The 22,970-nt window shown below is 55.9% G+C and overlaps 1 protein-coding gene across 5 annotated transcripts in view; it reads right to left on the bottom strand.

Annotated features, from left to right (window-relative positions):
• Nucleotides 1-928: 928 nt before the first annotated feature.
• Nucleotides 929-22,970, bottom strand: part of LOC110469184 (receptor-type tyrosine-protein phosphatase V-like) — a 43,290-nt gene continuing 21,248 nt past the window's right edge. For 3 of the 5 annotated variants that reach the window (XM_077789047.2, XM_085561468.1, XM_085561469.1), the window contains 25 exons: nucleotides 22,505-22,777; nucleotides 21,450-21,722; nucleotides 20,163-20,432; nucleotides 19,468-19,746; nucleotides 19,094-19,228; nucleotides 18,785-18,989; nucleotides 15,836-15,903; nucleotides 15,351-15,477; nucleotides 15,015-15,062; nucleotides 14,521-14,614; nucleotides 13,107-13,197; nucleotides 12,550-12,626; nucleotides 11,600-11,734; nucleotides 10,586-10,708; nucleotides 9,637-9,797; nucleotides 9,172-9,307; nucleotides 8,621-8,700; nucleotides 7,858-7,945; nucleotides 7,353-7,443; nucleotides 6,651-6,727; nucleotides 6,140-6,274; nucleotides 5,521-5,643; nucleotides 4,441-4,598; nucleotides 3,584-3,719; nucleotides 929-1,483 (listed from right to left, as the gene is read on the bottom strand). In XM_077789047.2, the coding sequence (XP_077645173.1) occupies nucleotides 1,424-1,483; nucleotides 3,584-3,719; nucleotides 4,441-4,598; nucleotides 5,521-5,643; nucleotides 6,140-6,274; nucleotides 6,651-6,727; nucleotides 7,353-7,443; nucleotides 7,858-7,945; nucleotides 8,621-8,700; nucleotides 9,172-9,307; nucleotides 9,637-9,797; nucleotides 10,586-10,708; nucleotides 11,600-11,734; nucleotides 12,550-12,626; nucleotides 13,107-13,197; nucleotides 14,521-14,614; nucleotides 15,015-15,062; nucleotides 15,351-15,477; nucleotides 15,836-15,903; nucleotides 18,785-18,989; nucleotides 19,094-19,228; nucleotides 19,468-19,746; nucleotides 20,163-20,432; nucleotides 21,450-21,722; nucleotides 22,505-22,777 (3,443 nt within the window). In that variant the 3' untranslated portion in view covers nucleotides 929-1,423. Of the gene's footprint in view, nucleotides 1,484-3,583; nucleotides 3,720-4,440; nucleotides 4,599-5,520; nucleotides 5,644-6,139; nucleotides 6,275-6,650; nucleotides 6,728-6,978; nucleotides 6,998-7,352; nucleotides 7,444-7,857; nucleotides 7,946-8,620; nucleotides 8,701-9,171; nucleotides 9,308-9,636; nucleotides 9,798-10,585; nucleotides 10,709-11,599; nucleotides 11,735-12,156; nucleotides 12,215-12,549; nucleotides 12,627-13,106; nucleotides 13,198-14,520; nucleotides 14,615-15,014; nucleotides 15,063-15,350; nucleotides 15,478-15,835; nucleotides 15,904-18,784; nucleotides 18,990-19,093; nucleotides 19,229-19,467; nucleotides 19,747-20,162; nucleotides 20,433-21,449; nucleotides 21,723-22,504; nucleotides 22,778-22,970 lie in introns of those variants that run through there. The other 2 variants (XM_085561470.1, XR_014950184.1) reach the window with 2 other exon arrangements.

Raw genomic sequence — 22,970 nt, 5'->3', positions numbered from 1 at the left:
GGGAAAGGGCACCCAGCTGCAAAAGAGGCCTCATGCCAGGGCTGGGATGGCTGATGCTGAGGTGCCCTGGCTGTCCCATCCTGGGGCACAGATCCTTGTTTTGGAAGAAGCTTCCAGTGGAGTCACAGGAGCATTAGGAGGAGTGGCCAACCCAGTCGTCCACCTGGGGCTCTCTGCTCCTCAGAACAGGTCTTGGGAGGCCCTTGCCCTACCCCTGTTATTGTCTCCTCACCCCACCCCACGGCAGCTGCCACAGGACATGGAACAGGGGACAGGAGTGTGGGCCACACTGGGACAGGGTCAGTGCTTTGAGACTGCACTACAACCCCACCCTGCCTGAAGGGGAGGATAAACAGGGTCCCAGATACAGTTTTTTCTACATGAGGAATGTAGAAACCATCTTTTTTAAACTCTTCTGTCCTGCACTTGCAGCTCAGTGAACCAAGCTGCTTCTTGTGATTTCAGCTCGTGCATGGCCACCCCTGCTTGCAGAGCAGCCATGTCCCTGCATGGACAAACCAGTTCCCAGGGCAGCAGCACCACTGAGGCTGCCAGCTGCTTACCACGATGCCAGCAGAACCAGGTGGCTTTGCCCTGTTCCTTGGTGCTGGGTCCAGCAGAACCAGGTGGCTTTGCCCTGTTCCTTGGTGCTGGGTCCAGCAGAACCAGGTGGCTTTGCCCTGTTCCTTGGTGCTGGGTGAACCCAGCAGCTTCACAACTCTGAGCCCAGGCTTCGTCTGAACATGTGTCTGGTGGGCTGGACATTCACTGCACAAGTGTTGCCTCAGGGGAAGGAGCAGCTGAGAGTGGCCAGAAGCTGCTGTGCCACGGACTGCAGCATCTGGAGTGCCCAAGGGGCACTGCTGTGCCCCATGGCTGGGAAACAGCCATGTGCTGTGCTGTAGCCTCCACATCAGCCAAGCCCCCCTTACAAGCACACCTCTTCCTAGGGCTCTTTATTGTTTGTACCTAAGACCATTCCAGCTGAGACAAGGCAGCTCCCACAGTGCTCTGCCCACAGCACATCTGAGACCCCACACAGCACAGCCCACGGGCACTGCAGAGCAGTGCTCCATGCTCCTGCTGGGCTCAGGGGCACTGCAGAGCCCCACAGCGGGTACTGAGGGGGTAGAGAACCCTCCAGGCACCAGAAACCCCAGGAGATCTCCAGAAGAGAGATCCTGCCCAGCCCCTCACCAGGTGTGCACTGAGAGGCTGCAGGGCTGCGTGGCAGGATGCTGTCCCTGTGTCCAGGACACCCCGAGTCACAGCTGACACCACAGTGGGGACAGTGCCCAGGGAGGTCACCGCTCCTGCAGGGCTCCCTCTGTCCCTCAGGAGTCCCTTGGTGCCCTCACCAGCCCCCAGCTCTGCACAGGACCCTGCAGGGGGAGGCAGAAGTGCCAGGAAGGGCCAGGTGCTGTTAGGGCTGGCTCTGAGCAATGATGTCCTGGATGCAGGTGTACAGGAGCATGTACTGGTCCTGCAAGAGAGAAAGGGGGGTCAGAGTCAGGTTTCTGACAGAGACCTCCAGGTCACACATTAACCTTTCAGTTTGCTTTAAAAAATCCCAATTAAGGAACAGTGTCTGACAGCAGAGCAGGATTTGCTCTCCCCAGTAGTCCATGATGGTACTGTGTCACCACAGCCACCCAGAAAGGAAGAATCAAGCCTGTTATACCCTGTTTGTTGCCCCTTCCTCATCCCCCTGTGATGGGGCTGAGAGGAACATACCACCCAAGCTGCAGAGGAACAATTTCATTTGGCTTCCCCTCCAAGGGCCCCAGTGGCTTTTTGGATGTGCTGTGGTGTTTTCATCCAAAACCAGAGCACCTCCAGTGATGCTGCAGGGCATGGAGCTGGAGGCTTGGGGTCTGGCAGTGACCTGGGGCCATGAGGGATGACCTCTGGACTTTGGTGTAGTCCCAGTGTACCAGTCAGGTGCTGGCAGCAGATCAGGGCAGATGCTTACAGGCTCACAGAGGTACAGAAAAATCTGTGTGGGTTTAGCCCAGCTGCAGTGTCTCTTTTTAGCATCACCAAACTGATCCATCATGTCCAAATGTGGGCTCTGGGGTCCTGAGTCCCCTGTGTGTTTGATAGGAGGTTCTACCCAAATGCCAGGCTGCCCCAAAATGCCAGCAGGCTGCAAAGTCAGGGCTGAGTAGGCAAGATGTGAGGAAGGGAAATGGGGTTGTACTCAGGGCACAGAGCTGGAGGGCAAGGCCAGGCAGCAGATGGGGTGGGTTGGAATCACGCGGCATGGCCGGGGGGATTAGGGCTTGCAGAGGGGCCCCAGCAGCATTCCCAGGGCTGTTAATGCTCTGGCTGAGCCACAAGTCACGAGGAGCCTCCTCCCCTGGTGGAGGGGAATGCCAGGATCACACAATGGCTGAGGCTCCAGGTCACAGCGTGTTTGCAGTGAGCCAGGTCTGGCTGTGAAACGGGCACTGACAGCCCAGGGCTGACTGCAGCCCCACTGGCCACATGCAAGAGCTCATCCCCCGGGACATGCACCACGGTGGTGCTTAACATCCCACAGTCACCCCTGAATATCCACCAAAGGTTCACCTTCCCCCGTGCTGCCCCCCAAAAACACCATCCCTCTGGCATGCCAGCAGCCGATGACCCTGCCAGACACAAAGGGGTGCTGGTAAGCCCCCAGAGGGTGGAGGAGGGTAGCCCTGCTGCTCTGAGGGGAAGCAGCTCCTCTGCTGCCCCCCTTCAGCAGGACAGCAGCGTTTGATGGGCCCTCGCTGTGCCTTTTTGGGGGAATTGTGTCCCTGCAGGGCCGGGCTGCGGGAGCACAAAGCAGCTCTGCAGCGGGGCAGCGAGCGCCTTGCCCTGCTCTGGCTCCCACCACACACATGGTTCACATTAATTAAGAATGTAATTAGCTTCTGGAAGGAGGCTCTGCAGCTGGGAAGCCTTGGAGAGATCTTCCCCAGTTCTGCTGTGCCCTGTGGGGAGTGTTTCCAGGGCTGTGCAGCAGCTCACTCAGCAGCTGCAGCAGCTGGAGCATGTCCAGAGGCTCTGGTGCCACAAGCACCCACCAGGGCTGGCACACCAAGGCTGGGCTGGCACAGAGCAGCCCCATCAGACAGTGCCACAGCCCACAGGGCACCTGCTCATGTGGCACTGTGTCCTGCTGTCCCCCTGGGGCAGCCCCAGCTGCGATGCCAGGCTCTGGGTCAGGGATGGAGCAGAAAAGGTGCTGGCCAAGGGGACAGCCAGCAGGTTCTGGGTGCCCAGGCTGACAGCCATGCCCAGCTGCCAAGGGGGAGCAGGCAGGTTGTGCAGGGTGACACCAGTGCTCCACTCTTCCTCGAGTGCAGTGGGGAGAGAGCTTTGATTTACTGTGAGCCCACATGCCATTTAACTGATCTTAACTGAGAACTGAGGAGATGGAAAACTCTTGCCTGGGAAATGTCAGTGCCAGGAGCATGAAGTAAATCCCTGCTGAGGCTGGAGAGGCAGCAGAGAGCACCCAGGAGTGGGCAGGGTGCTGCCAGCTCCAGGCAGGTCAGCATGAAGACTCTGCTGCACCCTGGCCACCTTCTCCACCCCTTCTCCTTCCACCTACCAGAGTTGGGGTCATGAGGCAGCAGCTTCTGGCCAGCTGGAGGGTCACGCCGTAGATGTCCACAGCTCTCTCAGCTTTCATCTGGTGCAACAGGCAATCCAGGGAGATCAGGGTCCCCATCTGGCTCATGTCACCACTGCAGGGGACAAGGGGGGGTCAGTGATGCCAGGCCAGGCTGAGCTGAACCCCTTTGGAGGAGGGCACCAGTCCAAGGAGCCATGTGGGCACTGTGGGCTCTCTCTGTGTGCCAGTGAGTGTACCAGGGCTGCTCCCAGTATCCCTGCAGCTACCCAGGGATGGCCTGGGCACCTCAGCCTGGGAATGCCTGCTCCACCCAAGCTCCCCCAGCCCAGCCCTGTTTGCCCTGTCTTCTCCCAGCCCTGGCAGAGCACTGTGACCTCCCAGGCTCAGAACTTCCACTGGCTCCCATGGACCCAGGGCATGGCCCATCTCCCCCAGCCCTGGAGCTCCAGAGGAAAACTCCCCCTTGTGCAGGATCCTGCTCCAGCAGAAGCACAGCTGGCACTGCAGGAGGGCTGAGCCCCCATGGGATGGGACTGCTGCCACCTCCCTGACCCACAGGCTGTCAGATCAGATTCTGACCCTGGCAGTGGTTTGTTTTCTTTTTTGTGTTATTGCATTTGTATTTTTAATTTTCCTAGTAAAGAACTGTTATTCCTACTCCCATATCTTTGCCTGAGAGCCCCTTGATTTCAAAATGATAATAATTCGTAGGAAGGGGGTTTACATTTTCCATTTCAAGGAAGGCTCCTGCCTGCCTTAGCAGACACCTGGCTTTCCAAAGCAGGAGGGATTTGGGCCTGCCAAGGCACTGTGTGCAGGGCTGAGCCGGGTACCTGCAGTGCAGCAGGACTGGAGCTGCTCTCCTGCGCTGGGGCGTGCCCCGCCTGGCAGCCCCCAGCAGCTCCACCAGGCCCTGCACATCAGGCTGCTTCTTGGTGCTCCACAGCGTGTACAGGAACCTCTGCACCTGCCTCTCCTTTGCCTTCTTCTCCTGTGGGACACAAAGAGCTGACGTGGATACTGGGGAGGGACGGGTGAGATTGGATGCACGGGAGCCCAAATTCCCTCATCCTCTCTGAGACTTCCCTGAGCTTTCTGCCTGCTTCCGTAAAGCTGTCCAGGCATCACTGCCCACCACCCACTCTGGCAACCTGCTCTCCTTCCCCACAGCACCCTGACTTGCCCCTGGAGAGGGAACTGAGAGCTGTGTGGGACTTCAAAAGGGTCAGACAGACCTAGCAGCCCGCAGGGCTTCTCCATGTATCTCCTTGTCCTAGGTTATAATATTGGGGTGTATTCCATCACCACCTCGAGCTGCAATCCCTTTCTTTCCTTATCTCGTGGCTCAGGGATAAGTCCCTCCAGGGGACCTGTTCTTTCAGCCACATGGCTGAGAAGATCACAGCATTCTGTTGTGAGATGCTCCGCCCAGAGGGAGGAGTCAAACGACACCATCAAGGATATCAGCGGGGTTGTGCAGACAGCAAGTAGATCCCCTCTTCCAAGAGGAACAGCTGAGACCTTCTCTGCACTGGACCTCCAGAGGGAAACTACATCAGTCTGCAGGAGCACTGCTTGGACAGAACCATATCTGCTACCACCACCCTAGCCAGAGTGTCAGGTTGTATCGCTAACTCTGTCAGTGCTATTGTATATATTTGGTTCTTTGTTCCCTTTTTTTTTTTCCTAATAAATTGTATTTCTAACTTAGAGCCTCTCACTGGCTTTGCTCTTCAAACCAGGACACTCCTGTGTCCACTTAGTTCTGGATGTTGCAATCCAGACTCACTCCTGCATTTGTGGACTGCTGGCACTCTGCTCTTGCAGCCTGGAGAAGTCCCACAGAGCCTTCAGCCCCTACAGACCCACCCCCACCCAGGAGGTGGAAGCAGGACAGCCCCAAGGACACGCACGTGTTTGAGTTTGAGTTGGGTACATCTCCATCCTGAGACCAGCTTCTCTGTGTCACACTGGATGGTCAGTGTCTTCGTGCAGAGAGAGTCTCCTTCCAGGGGCCAGCACACCTCACCTGGCACCTGTGTGCAACAAGGAATTTGGCTTTCTGTTGATGGTCACTGTGTGTCATCAGTCACCATCTCTGGGGTCTGTGGTGGGGCTGCACCAAGAGCACTCCAGCATCTCTCCGTGTCACTTCATCCCCCACCTAAAACCTGAGGGAGTTCCAGCAACACCAGCAGGTTCAGCCAGCTCATCTGGGAGCCCAGAGCTGCCTGGCAGCCCTGCTCAGAGCTCAGAGCTGGAATTGCTCAGCCAGTGCCCGCACCCTGGCTGGGCAGAGCTGCCCTGGGTCTCTCACAGATGCAGCTTGAAGGGCAGCTGAGTCCAGGCATGGGTGACAGAGCCTGAATCCCACAAAAAGCTGTGGGAGCACCTGGACACAGAAAGGTCCAGCTTCAGCTAAGCTGGCTCCGCAGGACTTAGGAGGCAGAGAAGAGCTGAGAGCTCTGCTCGTTCCAACTCCACTGAACAGATTCCCACTCTGCCATGGCACAGGTGGGCACAGAGCCTTACCTCCCCCTTCTCCTGCCATGGCAGAAGCGTTAGGATTGTGTGAACATCCTGTTCCCACACCAGGGTCCAGAAGTCCTCCATGGTCAGCTTGTCAGGGCCCTGGACAGCCAGGTAGTCCCTGCTGGAGCCACAGCCCTGGGTGGGGAATGAGAAGGTCACTCTCCTGCTGGAGAGGGGGTTCTGTTGGCCCAGGTGGCTGCAGGAATGGGGGAGAGGAGAGGGAGAGGAGAGGGAGAGGAGAGGGAGAGGAGAGGGAGAGGAGAGGGAGAGGAGAGGGAGAGGAGAGGGAGAGGAGAGGGAGAGGAGAGGGAGAGGAGAGGAGAGGAGAGGAGAGGAGAGGAGAGGAGAGGAGAGGAGGCAGGTGAGGGCAGCCCAAACTGGGCAGGGAAGGGATGTCCTCAGTCCCTGCAGTCCCCTCTTCTCCACACAGGACCACAGTGACAGGGAGCAGGGGAGCAGTGCAGGAGCACAGCCAGGGCAGGGACCACGCCAGGGTGGGTGTGAGACTCACCGGGACACGCCACACCTGCAGCAGTCCTGAGAGGGGGCCCTGCTCCAGCAGGGAGAACTTCACTCTGGAGCGATCATCTGCAAAGGAGTGTCAGCTGGAGGGATTCAAGGCACTCTTGAGCCCAAACAGGTTTTGCAGACTGACTGCCACACAAATCCAATCTTTCCTTCACCATTTCTTGGCAAGGGCACTCCTTCTGCAGTGCTCATCTCCAGCCTGTGGATGCTGGCTCCCAAAGGCAGGTCTCTGTGCCAAGCTCCTGCAGGGCAGGTCACTCGGGGTCTGAGCCAGTGGAGATCTGCCCCTCTCCAGGGATGGAGAGCCTGCAAGTCCTCTGGGTCTCTGTTCTGGGGTTTGACCATCTCCATGGAAATTCACTATTCCTTCTACAAGTAGGATTACCCTCCCAAAGCACCCCCTTGTCTCCTCTGAGAAGACTCCATGTCTTCCCTGTGCCCTCCCACAGGCAGCTGGAAACAGCAATAAGATCTCCCCTTTTCCTTCTCCAGGCTGAGCAAACCCACCTATCCCCGTCCCAAGCACCACGTCCTCCACCCCAAACACCTTGATAACCTTCTGGGGGAGTCACCAGAGCCTCAAAACACTTTCTTGTGCTCTGGACTACTGGTCCTGGTGCAGCCTGGCTCCACGGGGGAGGAGAAGGAAAAGAAGGAGGAGGATGCCGGGTGTCCCAGAACTCACACGGCAGGATGCTGGAGGAGGGCCGTGTCTGCTGGCTGCCTGAAGATGGGGATGCAGAGCTGGCTTCTTCCTTGACCACCTCCAGGAGGGCCTGCCAGGGTGAGAGAGAGTGGAGGAGGCAGTGAGGGAAGGGTCAGAACCGGGGCCTCCTGAGGACACCTGGACTTGGCAGAGGGGGATGGCAGCAGCGTGAGCCACAGGAGCAGCTCTGCAGTGGGTGCCAGGGCTGTGCCATGCTGGCAGGAGGGGCTGCTGCTGTCCAGGCAGGCACCTGGGAGGGAGGGGTGCTGGCCAGACCCTGACCAGTGCAGAATGCATGGGGGAGCTGTGTGCCTGGGCATGCAATGCCGTGGAGAGGGGACACTGCCAGCACCGGGGCATGGGACCCACTCAGGAGGCACTCACAGAGTGTCCCCCAGCCCGAGCAGCTTCGGTCACTCCCCAGGTGCCCTCAGCACACACAGCCATGGCAGCACTCCCTGCACCTGCCCGAGACAGCTCTCACCTCGTACTCCCTCAGGAAGCCCGTGTGGGACCTGGCTGCCTTCTGGGCATAGTGCTGGGCAAAGCTCTTCAGTGGGATGGGGCAGGACCTGGGGAGAGAGGCAGGGCACCGGGGTGAGCTCACTGAGCAGCACCCAGGCTGTGTCTGCAGCAGGTGGGCAGGGCTGTGGGCACAACTCCACTCCTCACGTGCCCGGGGCCTCCCAGGCCCCCAGCCCAGCTCCGGCCCGTGACAACCTGCTCTCCCCCACACAGGGGCAGGTCTCAGGGGTGACACAGCCCAGGACTCATTCCCAAGAGGCAGCAAGGACAAAGACGTCCTCTCCTGCATGAGGGAGGAGACAATCTGACCACAGAGACGAGTGCATGACCTCCAGATGCAGCCCCAAGACAATGAGATAGGTGGTCAAAGCCATGCCCAGCTGGACCCTGCTCCATCCTCTTGGCCTCCATTGGAGCACATTCCAAGGTCACCCTGCTGCCATGAGCCTCTCCAGTTTTACATTATCTCTAGGGCATGTCTGTGGGCTGGGAAGCTGAGGCTGAGGGAGATGCCTTCTCCAGGACAGCTCTGCACATCTCTGGTGTTGGTGTACCCGGGAGATGCACTTTGTCCTGTGCTGGGCACCCCTGCTGCAGGAACACCCCACTCACAGCAGCAGCTGGGAAGGCTGGCTGGGCTTCCTGTCCTCCTGTCCTGCAGCCAGGGCTTGCTGGGAGGGGCTGTGGATCAGGGTGGGCAGAGTGGCAAAGCAAGGCCTTACCTCTCTGTCCCTGATAAATCCAGGAGAGGTTCCTCCAAGATCTTGTCCAGAATGCAGCTGTGCAGGAAAATGTACTGGGACTGGAAGGCAAAGGCAGACAGACCATCACACTGCAGAGACAGCACGGGGGGGGTGGGGATGGTCCCTCTCCTGAAGGGTAATCCTGACACCTTGTCCCAGCCCCAAGACTGGAGACAGGAGACAGACTGGGGAGCACCACAGACCAACAACATGGTGTGGGTCAAGAAATGTCTGCAAAGGGCCTGATCCTGTTCCTCAGTGCTCTGGGGTGTTTCTGAGCCTCCTGGGAGGTCTCTGAGACTCTGGATGTTGCTGTTGTGGGTCTAGCAGGGCATGGAGCAGCTGAAGACCCCCCCCAGCAATTTCCACTCCAGCTGAGCTGCTGCTTTCAGCAGCAGGATGACACAGTGACAGGCTGAGGACCAGCCTGGGGGTGCTGGGGCTGGCTGGCCAGCTCATCCAGCTGCCAGCCCTGTGAACTTCAATGGAACAAGCGAGGGGCCAGGGGAAAGAGGCAGCAGAGGTCTCACCAGCGTTTGAATCATCAGGTACCGGTTCATCCTCAAGGAGTAAACAACACCGAAAATGTCCACCACCTTCTCCTGCTTCATCTGCTGCAGCAGCCGGTCCAGGGCAATGAAGGTGCCCGTGCGGCCCACGCCAGCACTGAGGCACAGAACAGCAAGGGTTAAACAAGGCCTGACACCACAGGCTCCCTCCTGCTGCTGCACCCGCTCCCAAAGGCTGCTCCCTGGGCACGGCCCCAGCAGGGATGGGGCTGGGGAGCACCCAGGCTGCCCTGGCTTGGTGCTGAGCATCTCCCCCTGCCCCACAGCCTGGGGCTGGGGCAGGCTGCCAGCGCTCCCGTGCTCCTCAACACCCAGCAGGAGACTCCAGAGAGCAGCTGTGTCTCCTGGGCACTGCCTTCCCTCACTCACACTTTGTGCACCAGGAGGACCCTCATCCCCCCACCATCCCGTGGGGCAGAGCCTCACCTGCAGTGCACGAGGGTCGGCCCTGCATCCTTGGTGCTCTGGATGTGCTCCTGGACCAGCTCCCGGAAGGCCATGATGGAAGAGGTGGACTCGGGGATGCCGTGGTCGGGCCATGCTGTGTAGTGCAGGTGGGACACGAAGCGCTCTGCCCGCAGACCCTCCTGCACAGGGATTGCTGATGGGTGTGCAGCCCCCGGGGCGGGCTCACAGCCCTGACAGCACCTGGGTGTTACGGTGTGCTCAGGACATGCCTTTTCCCCCTTCCCTGGGACCCCGTGACTCTGATCACATAACCCTGGACCCTCCTTCCTGCCCTGACAGGGTTGGTGGAGAGCCAAGGAGCCCTCCCTGCCCAAAGCCTGGATAAACCCCTGACATTTCCTGTTCGTCCTCTTTTGCCCCACACTTTCCCTTGGACATCACAGAATAAAGAGAGCTGGACAACTACATCGGGGTAAGAGCCTCTTTTGGAAATCTTTGCCATCTCCTGATATTCCTCCCCTCACAGCCTCAGATCTCGGGGCTAGCCTGATAATTTAGGGGCTGAGAGGGGGGAAACATCACCTGGGCATTTGAGGACACCTCAGCTGCAGGGAACAGCCAACATCAGGTCTGCACTGCCTGGTGGCTTCTGCTCCTCCGTGCTCCCCCACAGCCCCTGCCGTGCTGTGGAGGTGGGAGGGAGGACGTCTGCCTTTGAGTGCCAGGGAACATGGCCTGGACACTGCAGTCTGTCCATGGAGACCAGAGAGCAAGGGTGGAGAGCAGCGTGACACGTGCTGGACACCCCCGTGTCACTCTCACTGCTTCTCAGGGCTGGGCTCTTCTCTGAGCCCCAGAAATGGCAGGGAAAGGTGCCACCATCGCTGAGGAGAAACTTCACTTCATCCCCACCAGTGCCCACCCCAAAGCCCCGACACGTCCCCACAGCCCCTGGGGCTGCACTCACGTGCCACAGCTTGAACTCCCGCACTGTCCACTCCTCAGAGCTGCTCTGCATCAGCAGGTGGACCCTCACCTGCCCATAGGACACCGGGGCAGATTCTGATGGCCAGTAATGATCACAGAGCACCTAGAGCAGGACAGGGTCCCAGTGAGGGATGAGGTGATCTGGCTCCCAGGTGTGGCAAGCACATTTCTCTCCCTCCCAGGATTTTTCATAGAAGTGCACAGAGAGAAATGAAAGAGAAAACAATTTCTATTTCTGCTCCTTGTTTTTCCTACGTGGAATGTGTTTGGGCAATTGTTTATCTGGAGTGAGTGCTTGATTGGATTCTGGTGAGGAATGTTTGAGCCTGATGGCCAATACAACACATCTGGGGCTGGACTCTCAGAGAGGGGCACTAGTTGTGTTAGAGTCAGAGAAAGTAGTATGTAGTTTTAGTATCCTTCTTTTATATAGTATATTAATATATTTTAGCCTAGTTATAATAAAGAAATTATTCAGCCTTCTAAATTGAGTCAAACATCATCATTTCTTCCCATTGGGTTTGCCTGCATTTACAATACCCAGGGAGCATCTTCAGAGCAGCAGCTGTAGGGGAGCCAGGACAGATCTTGAGGAGCAGGCAGGGGTGCTTCCCCTTCCCACTGGGAGCTTTGCACAGTTCTCCCTCACAGCCCCTTCATTTGGATCCAAACCTCCTCCAGAAAAAAAGGATCTGAGTGGGTCCCATCATTCCTGGAGACTGGAGGAACAGTCCACGTGAGGTGGCTCACCCAGAGGACATGGCAATTTCAGATTCTGCAGAAATATCTGAGGGTGATGGGCATGGCCCTAGCTAAACTCCCACCCCAAGCTGTGGCTGAGCTGCACAGATCAGCCTCTCTTCCCCCAGACTGTCAGAGAATCTGTGTGGGCTCTGCTCATCCTGGAGCTGTGTCAGAGCAGGGGTTTTGTGGAGGACACAACCCAGCCCTGGGCTCAGCTCACACCGCCAGGGCTGGGCTGGCACCGACCTACCCGCCCGTTCTCCATGCACACTGTCAGCATGATGATATTGCAGACGTTCTGCTCCCACACCAGCCTCCAGAAGTCCTCTATGGTTTTCTTTAGGGGCCCCTGGGTGGCAATGAACTCCTGCTGGGATGTGTAGCCCTGAGCAAGAGGCAGACAAGAACAAGATGAGTTAGCAGGTTGCCAAGGCAGGTGGGTCCTGCCCTGGGACCAGTCAGTGCCTGGTCTGTTTTTGTGGTAGAAGGAGAAATTCCTGTTGCCCTTAGCCCATGTGGGCACAGGTCCTAGGCAGCTGATCTCAGCAGCAGCTGATTTCACAGGAAGCATGAGCTGCCCAGCTACACTTTCTACTTATCTGGAATAAAATGACCCACACATTTCCCTCCAAGCAGTTCCTCATTCAGTCTAACCAGAGAAAGACAGATCTGGGTCATCCCTGTGCTTCCCCTTCCCTGCTGAGGGCAGGGTGAGCATGCAAGGTCTCAGGGTTTCTTTGCCCTTGGACACACACACGTCCCAGATCCACACAACGGCCCATGCATGCAGCATGCCCTGCCTGTTACCTGGGAACACCTCACACAGGGGGGATGAAGGCACAGCTCCAGGGTTGTTCAAGTGCAGCTGCACAGACCAGAAGGGAAAAGAGCAGGCAGAGAGACAGGGCAGTAAGCTGGGAGGTGATGGAAGAGGACAGACAGTCCACGAGAAGAAAGCAGAGAGATTTCCCACACTGGCAGCATTTCCCATCTCACAGATCCACCAGTGGCTGCTACAGGACAGCCACACCTCTCCACCTCCCCCCAGCTTCCCGCTGGCCTGTGCCAGCTGTGCCTTCACCAGCACATTCCAGGGCCACCAGCCCTCCCAGAAGGGGACACTGTGCCTCAAGCCAGGCAGAGCTTCTGTGATGGAGCCCTGTGGCCATATCTCAGTGGGGAGGGCAGGTGGGCACTCACAGGCATGAAGTTGGCATTGATGTAGTCTGAGTGTGGATCCTCCCCCAGCTGGCTCAGCTTGACCCGAGAGTGATCATCTGAAAGAGAGCACACACAGGTGAGCCCCAGGGAGCCCTTCACCAGGACATGGGGCCTGGGTGACCCAGTGGGAGAAGCCTCAGCAGCTCCTGCAGGGAGGCTCCGTGCTCTGCCAGGCACCTTCTCCCTGCAGAGGTGAGCTCTGCCTGCCAGCTGGGCTAGCAGGGCACTGGCAGACAGAGCTGGGGTCGTGAGGCCCCCAGTGAAGCTCATGGACCCCCTTTGGTCTCTTGCTGGGACCATCCTGAGCTGGGCCCACCCAGCACAGCTGGAGGACTGGGCAGAACGGTGGCTCAGCCATTAAGCCTTGAGTCTCCAGTAGGAAACTGGAAACTGAGGCCCATTTCAAGAGTCCTCCTGCTCGCAGGAAAGGAGCCAGGCACTGACCCTGGCAGGGACGCAAGGTGAGCCTGCCCTTGAACACTGCCCTGTGAGCTCCCACCCTGGAGGCTGGGGAGAAGGCAGGAGACAGCACTTACAGGGCAACACATGGGCATATCTGTTCTTGGAGATGTTTGCTGGCAGCTCAGCCTCCACCTTCGACTGCTCCTTCCCAACTTCCTTCAGCTCCTGTGGGACAGGGGAAAAGATAAGCACCAACATTCCTCTGGAGAGCTCCTGGTCAGCTCAGCTCCCTGCCCATGGCCAGTGGCTCTGTCTGGAGGGTAAAGAGGATTAGCCTCATACAGAGAACTGCTCCACTCCCCTCCTCACATGGCCTGTGCACTCTGAGCCATGCTGGCTTTTCCCACTGCCTTTTCCAGCAGCACTGTTTATATTTAAAAGAAAAGCCCAAGAACAAGTACTGGGGGGAAAAGGCTTGGAAATCTACCACAAAGCTTGGAGGATTTTCTGCTGAGCAAACAGAAATATCTTGTGCTGCATCTGCTTCTGCCCCTGTCCTCACTCAAGACGCCAGGAAAGGGTGATCTGAGGAGGGTTTGAAATTGCTGATATGAATTTGAAGATGCTGCAGCAGAACAGGCCAGAGGCTGCAGGTGTTGGCAGTGGGAGCCAGGGAAGGCAGCCTGAGGTGAAGCTCACAGCCTGACCCGGGAGCTCTGAGAGTGCTCCTCGACCTTCCCTCTGTCTGCAGGCTCTTTTCTACCACTGCCAGGGTGGTTCTCATCACTACCTGTCGTGGTTTGACACGGAAAAAAGAATTTTTTTGGAAAAAAGAGCATCCTTGAAAAGAAAAATCCTAAAAGCAGTCTATCCATCCATGCAGTAGTAGTAAGAGCACTGTACATAGAAAGGAGAGGGTCACCATAGCAAACTTTTTCTCCGGGCAGTGCCATGAGTGACATGGAAACACAGGATGTAGCAACTGTGTTTCTTGGGGGGTCTGTGGCACGGGAGGGACTCCTCTCCCTCGATGGACTGATTATCGATTGTCTAGAATACTTTAAAAAGCTTCAATTTTAAATTTTGCGTGTTTTTTTTTTCTTTCTTTTTTTCTTTTTCCTTTTATAGTAATATAATAGTAGTAGTAGCTTAATAAAGTTTTTTTCTTGTTATTAAGCTTGAGCCTACTTTTTACTCTATTCTTGCTCACATTTCACAACATTCAATTAAAACATTACATTTTCATAAAAACACTGGCATTATACCAGTGTCAAACCATGACACCACCCCTCTCCCCTTCCCCTCCAGTCAGGGCTGGGCACTCTGCTCTGTGCTAGTTCTCCTCGCTCCATGTGTGCTTTGACCAGAACTTGAACAAAACAGCTTTTGAGCAAAGGAACTGCTTGGTCCATCCAATCTTTGGCCTCCAAGGCTGCTCCACAGGCTGGCTGGATTGCAGAGATGGGTGACCACCCCTGGAGACACCCAACAGCATGAGCCACCGAGTGCAGAAACCAAGGTTCATCTCTAGGAGGGGTCTCAGCTCACCTCAAACTCCTGGAAGAAAGCGTGGTTAGCACTTGCTGTCTTCATCTCATAGTACTGCTTGAAGCTCTGCAGGGGAACTGGCCGGTGGACGTTTCTGCAGGAAACAAAGTCCAGAGGAAAACTGGCCTTAGCTCCTGGGAGGCCTGGCCAGCCTGGCAGGGACAGCCCTGCCAGGAGACCTGGCTGCACACAGGGATGGTTCAGAACCACCTCACTGCCCAGGGAAGCAGGTCCAACAGTTGAAATATTGGGAGGGATTTCCAGCTGGTAAGAATATTCTCCTGCTGCAGAAGCTTGTAGAGGAGGTGGAGATAATGCATTGACTTGGAATGGAGCTGGGCAATAAATACTGAACTTGGGAAAGGCTGATTTATAAAATAACTGAGGAGAGGAGACGCTTGGACTTTTCCTGAGTCAAAGCATGAAAAAGGAAGTAGGCAAAGGACAGTGGGAGCTGCAGTGGGGCCATACAGAGGGCAGACACCAGCACTCACCTCAAGCTGTAGGTCACCATCTCCTGGGGTGGGCTGCTCTTCTTGGCTCTAGAATCAAAGCACAGGAGCTGTTACTTTTGCCTGCAGTGCAGAGATGGATGCCATGAGGTACTGTGTACCACTGGCAGGCCTTGCACACCTGTAGGGTTTTGTGACTTAACTGCACATGGGCAGCTCCTCTCTCCCCTCTGCCTTTGGCTTCTGAGCTTGCCAGGCACAGTTCCACCAACCCACGTGTTAATTTGTCTAAGTCTCTTTTTGCACTCTGACCCTGCTCTCCTCCAGGCTTGGCACTGAAGGTTGGGTATCAACAGGTAAGACATGGCTCATGCTCACCTCTTTGCTTTGAGCTGTTTCCAGTAAACCAAAGCAAAAACAGCTGCAAGTGTCAGAAGAGACCCCACAATGATTCCAGCAATTATTGGCATTGAGAGTGGACCTGTGTCTGCACTGGATCCAGCAGCTGGAATTAAAAGGAGAGAGTATAGAGAGAAGAATCAGTAGAAAAGTTTTTTTTATGAGGGTGGTGAGGCCCTGGTATAGGGTTCCTAGGGAGAGTGTGGCTGTCCCTGGATCCCTGGAAGTGTCCAGGGCCAGGCTGGACAGGGCTTGGAGGAACCTGGGCTAGCAGAAGGTGTCCCTGCCCATGGCAGGGTGTGGAACTATATGAGCTTTAAGGTCCTTTTCAACCCAAACCATTTTATAATTCTATGATAGATGGCATTTATTCTATTTATTATATTTACTATAGCCTATGATCTCTTTCTGGCTGTTCATTAACCTACATGGCCAGGTAGGGAAAATGCTATTTTCCAGCTTACCTGAGAACATGGTGAATGTCACAGCAGGGGCTACTGGGTCATATTTGGTGAAGGCAGCAATGCTGAACCTAAAGGCAAAACAGAGTCTTGTGTCAGGGACAGCCTGAGCTGAGCCCAGCACCCAGAACCCAGCACCCAGCAGGCAGGACCCAGGGGAACAGAACTGCTGCCTGGAAAAAGCTGAGTTTCTGTTATGGACTTAGGGGTCGTGTGGAAATGGTCTTCCTCCCTTTTCTGCCTCTCGGGCAAGTGTCTTGCACTTGGGAAAGCATGAGAAATTGTCCAGCAAGCACAAATGGGAAGCAGCTCTCCTCCAAAGGGTTATCTGCAGAGAATGGTAGTGTCTGGTCTCTTATAGGACACCAAAAATTAAAACCACGTCGTTCATGTCAGCTGGTTAGCAGGGCTGACAGGAAAGAGCTGAGCCCTGTTTGACACAGAGGCATTTCAGCTGGGAGGGCTGAGCCTGCCCAGACCCTTCCTTGCACACCCACACTCACAAGTGGCTGGTGCATCCTCTTCCCTGTGCACATCTGCTCCTCATCCCCTCCTGGCAGCAGGCACACCAGTGCCCACAGCTCCCTGCAGAGCTGAATTTCCTTCTGAGCAGGGGACTTGGAAGGACCCCTTCGTGTGCCCTAAATGCAAGCCTAGGTTCTTAAAGGTAGCACTGGATTTTAGCAGCCAAGAATTTGTTTTACTGTGTGTAGGTCCCCACACCTGGCTGTCAGGGCATGGATCTCTGAAAAGTGAGCCTGCAGATGCCATGGCATGAAAGATGAGGGCTTGTGGATAAATAACTCACTGAAAGACAGGGAACAAGAACAGAAATTCTGAGTGGGAATGAGCTGTCAGCTTTTCACCACTATGATAATCATTAATTCAGCAGCAAAGTCTACTGCGGATATTTAGGTCGGATATTTAGGCTGAGTGTTCCATGCACTGAGGATATTTAGGCTGGATATTTAAGACATTTAAGTCAGGTATTTAGGCTATTTAGGTCAAATGCTGTTTGTATTGAGAACATTTAAGTTTCTAGGGCAGCCAAACTGAAAGAAAGCTGTGGTGTAAAAGTAAGAAAGCTGTGCTGTAAAAGTACCTTCTAGTCCTGAATAACTGGACAGTTCAGTACATGTTACTGACTCATGTGATGGAATCATGGCAGGTGGACTAATGACAGGGCCTGATGTCCCTGAGCAAGCTGCTCCCCGTGGGAGGGCCCTGCTGGGGTGAGAAGTCCAAGTGGGGCAGGTACAGAGCCTGTGCTTGGCTCATCAGTGCCTGGGGTGGTTGTGCTGCTGTTGAATCCCCTCGAGGCTGCTGCCAGCCCTTAGGCTGAGATCTGTGCCCTGCTGACCCCTCTCTGTCCCTGCTGCTCCCTCTCCATCCCTGCAGAGCGAGGCTGAGGGGGGAACCAGCAACTCCTGCCCTGCCACGCCTGGGGGTGAGGCATGAGCAATGCACAACAGACAGATCTGATGGGGGATCGGTCTCCAGGCTTCTGGAACCTTCTAAGATCCCCTGCCAGCCCAGCGACCTGGGATGGACACGGGATGGACATGGGATGGGAGTGCACTGTCAGCCCTTCTCCTGCCAGGCAGGCTAGCACAGCACACCAGAGCTGCTCTCTGCTCTCATGACCCCAGTCTGGCTGGAATTTCCCAGCAATGTCTCTCTGGAAACTCCCTCTTTTTCTTTTCCCCTGGGAAAAACAGGGGAAAAACATTTCCCACCCCCTGCGCCAGTGCTGCCCTAACCAGCAGCTTAAGAGCCTCTTTTAGGCACAGGTGTGAATATAAAACAACTCAGAATCAGGTAAAGTTTTCCATGTCTGCACATAGGAACAGTAGTGAGAATGAGGAGAGGAGAGGAGAGGAGAGGAGAGGAGAGGAGAGGAGAGGAGAGGAGAGGAGAGGAGAGGAGAGGAGAGGAGAGGAGAGGAGAGGAGAGGAGAGGAGAGGAGAGGAGAGGAGAGGAGAGGAGAGGAGAGGAGAGGAGAGGAGAGGAGAGGAGAGGAGAGGAGAGGAGAGGAGAGGAGAGGAGAGGAGAGGAGAGGAGAGGAGAGGAGAGGAGAGGAGAGGAGAGGAGGTCCATCCCCAACACCCACTCACCACAAAACATACAGGCAGATTTCATTCTCCCTTTATTCCCAGTGGAAAGGGAAGCTCTCTTGTTCACGCACTCTCCCATGGACTTTCATTCTCTTTTCCTAATGCTCTCAATGGCTTTATCAGAATCAGCCATCCTTGCTGCAAATTTCATTATATTGAAATGGGATAACCTTCCAAACTCTGGGCGATCAGAGAAATGGGATTTGGTCCCCATTTGATGAAACTGTGAGCTGCTAAATTAACAGGACTGACTAAAGATACCTTTCTTTGTTAGCGGTGGAAAACCTGGTTTTTCATCAGCAGTTTTAAAGGTACCCTACAAGAAAATATGTACCTCCATGTTCCTGGATCCTATTCACTGTCAAATCAGACTCTGAACGTATGACTGTTGGGATCCATGTGTGTGTCTCATGGGGAACTCAGACCTCAGCCTGGTTATTGCTAACCCCAACCTCTGGATCTCCCACAGAGTAGGCACCACTGGAACTGTTTCCAAATCAGTTTCATTTTTGCACTGTCTGCACATGGTTCTGAGTCACAAACGAAGGTCCTACAAATTACAGCACCTGTTTTAGCTCCTATCCTGGGCTGGACACCTGCTCAGCTCCTGAGACAACACACACAGCCCTTGGCAGCCTCAGCTTTCCCTCTCCCTGCCCTCTACATTGCCAAATATTCCCTGCATGCCAACCCTGCCTTCCTCAAATGCTGCTTGGTGGAGAACCCTTGGGGTCCACCAAACCTTGAGGCTGAGGTGACATCCAGGGAGCTGGTGGCATTCTTGCAGGGACACGTGCAGTCCTTTTTCCCCCTCAGGAGGGATGCTGACCTTTCTCACCTGTACTGTTCGTTGTCTTTCAGCTTCCCATTGCAGGTTGCCCTGGACTGGCCACACTCCTCTGTTCCCACTGGCACCCTCCAGGTGTCAGGGGAGCTCCTCTGATGGAAGGGGTTGGGAATGAGCACTGCCAGGTAGGAGTCCTCTGTCCCGTAGTAGTGGTCGTACCATGTGCTGGACATGATCTCCTGGGTGGGCCTCAGCACTGGAGGGGAAGGTGACAGTGACAGTGACAGTCCCAAAGTGACGTCCAGGGGTCCTGCTGCCCCCAGGGAGCCACCACAGCCTGGGCCATGCAGGGACACTTACGTGACTCGTTGGTGGTAGCAATGACACCGTAGTACTGGATCTGGCCGTTCTCCTCACTGAACAGGTCGGCTGAAATGATGACCGTGGAACTGGCCTCCACTGGGAACACGTCTGCACGCAGGGGAGGGGGCAGGGCTGGAAGAGCAACCAGCAGGCACAGCACCTTAGTGTGTCCCTGCTCCCAGACCCCCTCTGCTCAGCCTGTGCTGTCCCAGCAGCACAGCCAGAGCCCCGACCCACTGCAGGGCAGGGCAACCACGTGGGGCTCACAGGCACCCCAGGAGCCCCCAGCTCTGACCAGCAACACCAGGCGTTTTCTGGGGTCTCTTGGCGTGTTTCCCTGTGGCAAGGCTGTGGGAAAAAAGGGCACTCACGCTCCACTGCTGTGCTGCAGAGCAGAGTCACAGCCTGGCTCCTCAGTGTGTTCATGCCCACGGTGCTCACAAGGATTTGGTAGGAGGAGTTTGGTTCCAGCCCCTCCAGACTGGCCTTGCTTGAAGGGATGCTCATGGTAAGCCTGGAGGTGGGGGGTCCTTCAGAAAGCCTCTCTGTCACCACCTCATAAGCCTCCACATCTCCAGGAGAGCTCGTCCAGTTCAAGTAAAGGCTCCTTGCCTCTGGTAGGCACTGCACATCCTTCACTGGATTTGGCTCTGCAAAGGAGAGGGCAGGCTCTGGACTCGCTGGGTCAGAGAAATCCCAACCTCTGCCCCTGTCAGCATCTGCTCCCCAGGCCAGTGAGATGAGCAGAGCTGGACACTCGCAGCCTGGGAACCTGCTGTGCCATGAGCCACAGGACATGGAATGGGCAGGGCCTGAGCTCACATCTTACAGGAGACATCAACCAGTGCAGATCTGCAAAGTCTGCTCTGCCTCACAGGCAGCCAGGAGATCTGTGGTGGGGCTAGCTTAGGGAGCCAAAGGCTACCAGAGGTCACCTCGCTGGCCTTCCCTGTCTCCCACCCATGCCTCTCTTGACACTCAAGGGTCCATCCAGACTTGAGGCCACCCAGGTGTTGCTCCCTCTTCCAGCCTGCCCCGCTCCCTTCCCGTGGCAGTGTGTACCCACCCATGGGCACTGCCAAGGGCTTGGTGCTGCTCCAGTAGGGCCCAGCCACACAGCTCAAGGACACCGAGTAGTTCCTGCCTGGGATCAGCCCCTGCAGGAGGTGCTGGACCTGTCCTGTGCCCAGGGAGTGCCGCCAGGGCAGCGAGCTGTTCCGGGGGTCCCGCAGCCACAGCTGGCAGTCGTCCTGCTGGCCAGAGACACTGTCCCAGGAGATCAGCACCGTGTTGTTCCCTTCAGCCACCGCCGAGAGATTCTGGGGAACTGAGGGGGCTACAACAAAAACCACACCAGGAGGAGTTACTGGTATTACTGGTATGCATGTGCTCTCTTCTATTCTACAGAGACACAAGTAGGAGATGGGTGACACAAGGAGACTCCACATGTTCAGTGATAACATTCCTGCAGCTGCTGTTTGCCAGAAATGACCTTTAAATGGCAGCTGAAGGATATACAGAGTGAGGAGTGTGAGGAGATGGGTTCTTCTTCCTGCTAATTACCAAGTTTCATTAGAAACCTGCCTGAAGGGCTCAGCACATGACTCCTTGCACCCTGCCAGGGGATGGCTGAGCGTGGGAGCAGAGACCGCTGGATTCCCCAAGCAAAGTGCAGGGACTGTGGGGACGAGCACATGAAAAGGCTTATTGTGCTTATCAGCATTTCCACATTCCATAAAACAAAAAAAAAGCCCATCCTCCCCTTATACCCCATGCCAGCAATTCTCTGAGTGCCTGGAAAAAATGCAGCAGGAATGGTGGGGTGTCCCCCCAAGCTGTGAGGCCTCGTGGTCCCCCAGGCTGTGGGTGTCATCTACCAGAGCAGCACTACTGCCACGGGATGCCGTGCTCTTGTTCAGTCACCCTTGCCTGGAGGAGCCAGACTTCAACCAGTGGGGCCATGGGCTGGAGGCTGCCTCCTGAAACAGCAGCCACAGGCAGCAGGACTGCCCTGCCCCACTCTCCCATCCACCAGGGCTTGCCCAGCCCATGATCCCATTGCTACACTGGCACCTCCCACCCCATCTCGTCCCATCTCTGGGAATCTTCAAGGTCAGCTTAGACAGGGCTCTGAGCAACCTGACCTAGCTGAAGATGTCCCTGCCACTAGCAGAGGGGTCGGACTAGATGGCCTTTAAAAGGTCCCTTTCAGCCCAAACCATTCTCTGACCCTACAGCTCCCAGGCAGCCGTCCTGGCCGAGTCTCTGCCCCTTCCCACCACAGGTGCTGAGCCCACCCAGACGGGAAGGCTGGGGCTCTGCAGGATGCAGAATCTCCAGCTCTGACACTTACTTGTCCAGTCACTGATGTTCCCTGCCGAGGCTGCATAGGGCCCTGCCACGGACACCACCTCCAGCAGGTATTTGTGTCCTGGAGCCAGGCCAGAAAAGGTGAACTTGCTGGTGCCTCTCCCCACAGAGACATTGGCAGCCACAATGCCTGACCCCGAGTGATAGAGGAGGAGCCTGTAGCCGTCGTGTCCCTGGGGCTCAGCTCGCCAGGACACACTCAGCCTGTTGGGATAGCCCTGGTTCGTCACGTACACGTTACGGGGTGCCACGGGGTCTGCCAAGACAGCAGGGGAGACACGTCAGCAAAGGGGCCCAGGACACTCGGGGTCTCTTGGTGCTGCCATCAGAAGGGATGCACCACGCTTACTTCTCTAAGAAAATTAACTATGTCATTTACATAGTTTAGATAAATAACTTTTAACAAGATTTAGCATAATTTATATTAAACAACGCTTAAATTTAGAATGAGTAAAATTTAATAACAAAGAATAATAAATTAAATTTTAATAGAATATTAAAGTAAAAAAATGGAGATTGAGTACTTAAATATAGTGAAACTTTGCTTAATCTTATTAACACTCAACTTATTAAAGATTATTTTTTATAAACATTTTAATTTATTTTTGTATTATTAACACAACAGGTATTAAAATCTAGATAAAATAAATATATATTAGAAGATCTTTTAGATGTACAGCACGCTTAGCCTCCACTGTGTGGCTCCACCCACCAGCCCAGAGTCAGCTCAAAGCCTCTGCAAACTTCTCTGTGCTTGTCTGAGCAGGGACAGCCCTGTCCCGATGGAGTGAGACACCTGGGGAGGGGTGAGGAGGGAACACCCAGCCAGCTAGGGGACAGGGGAACACCCTGCTGCTGCCACTTCCCCTCTGGTTCTGCCCCAGAGCATGGCTCTGGCACTCCAGCTGCCTGGTGGAGCTGATGAAGAGTGGGCAGAGCCCTGCCCACTGCTTGGGGTCAGCAGGGCCACCACGCTCCTGGCCACGAGCTCTCGTGACAGCCCAGCAGGGCACAGGTCCCCCCACCAAAGGTACTCACACGTCCAGTTGCTGACGTTCGCTGCAGGTGCCCTGAAGGAGCCAGCCACGGACGCCACCTCCAGCAGGTATTTGCTGCCCGGGGCCAGCCCCGTGAAGGTGAAGTTGTGGGTGTCTCTGCCAAGCGAGGCTGTGGCTGCCACAGTGCCCGGTGGTGCCCGGTACAGGGTCAGCGTGTACCCCTCGGTGCCCCCGGGCGCGGCCCCCCAGGCCACGCTCAGCCTGTCGGGGTGCCCGGGGCTCAGCAGGCGCACGGCGGCCGGGGGCAGCGGGCCTGGGGGGAACATGCCTCGTGTCAGGGACACTCCTCGTGTCAGGAACACGCCTCGTGTCAGGAACACGCCTCGTGTCAGGGACACGCCTCGTGTCAGGGACACTCCTCGTGTCAAGAACACGCCTCGTGTCAGGGACACGCCTCGTGTCAGGAACACGCCTCGTGTCAGGAACACGCCTCGTGTCAGGAACAC

The sequence above is a fragment of the Lonchura striata genome, chromosome 26, assembly GCF_050655825.1.
Source record: "Lonchura striata isolate lonStrDom1 chromosome 26, ASM5065582v1, whole genome shotgun sequence".
Taxonomy (NCBI): Eukaryota; Metazoa; Chordata; class Aves; order Passeriformes; family Estrildidae; genus Lonchura; species Lonchura striata.
The sequence above is the reverse complement of the archived record's forward strand: the minus strand, read 5'-3'. Positions and strand labels throughout refer to the sequence as shown.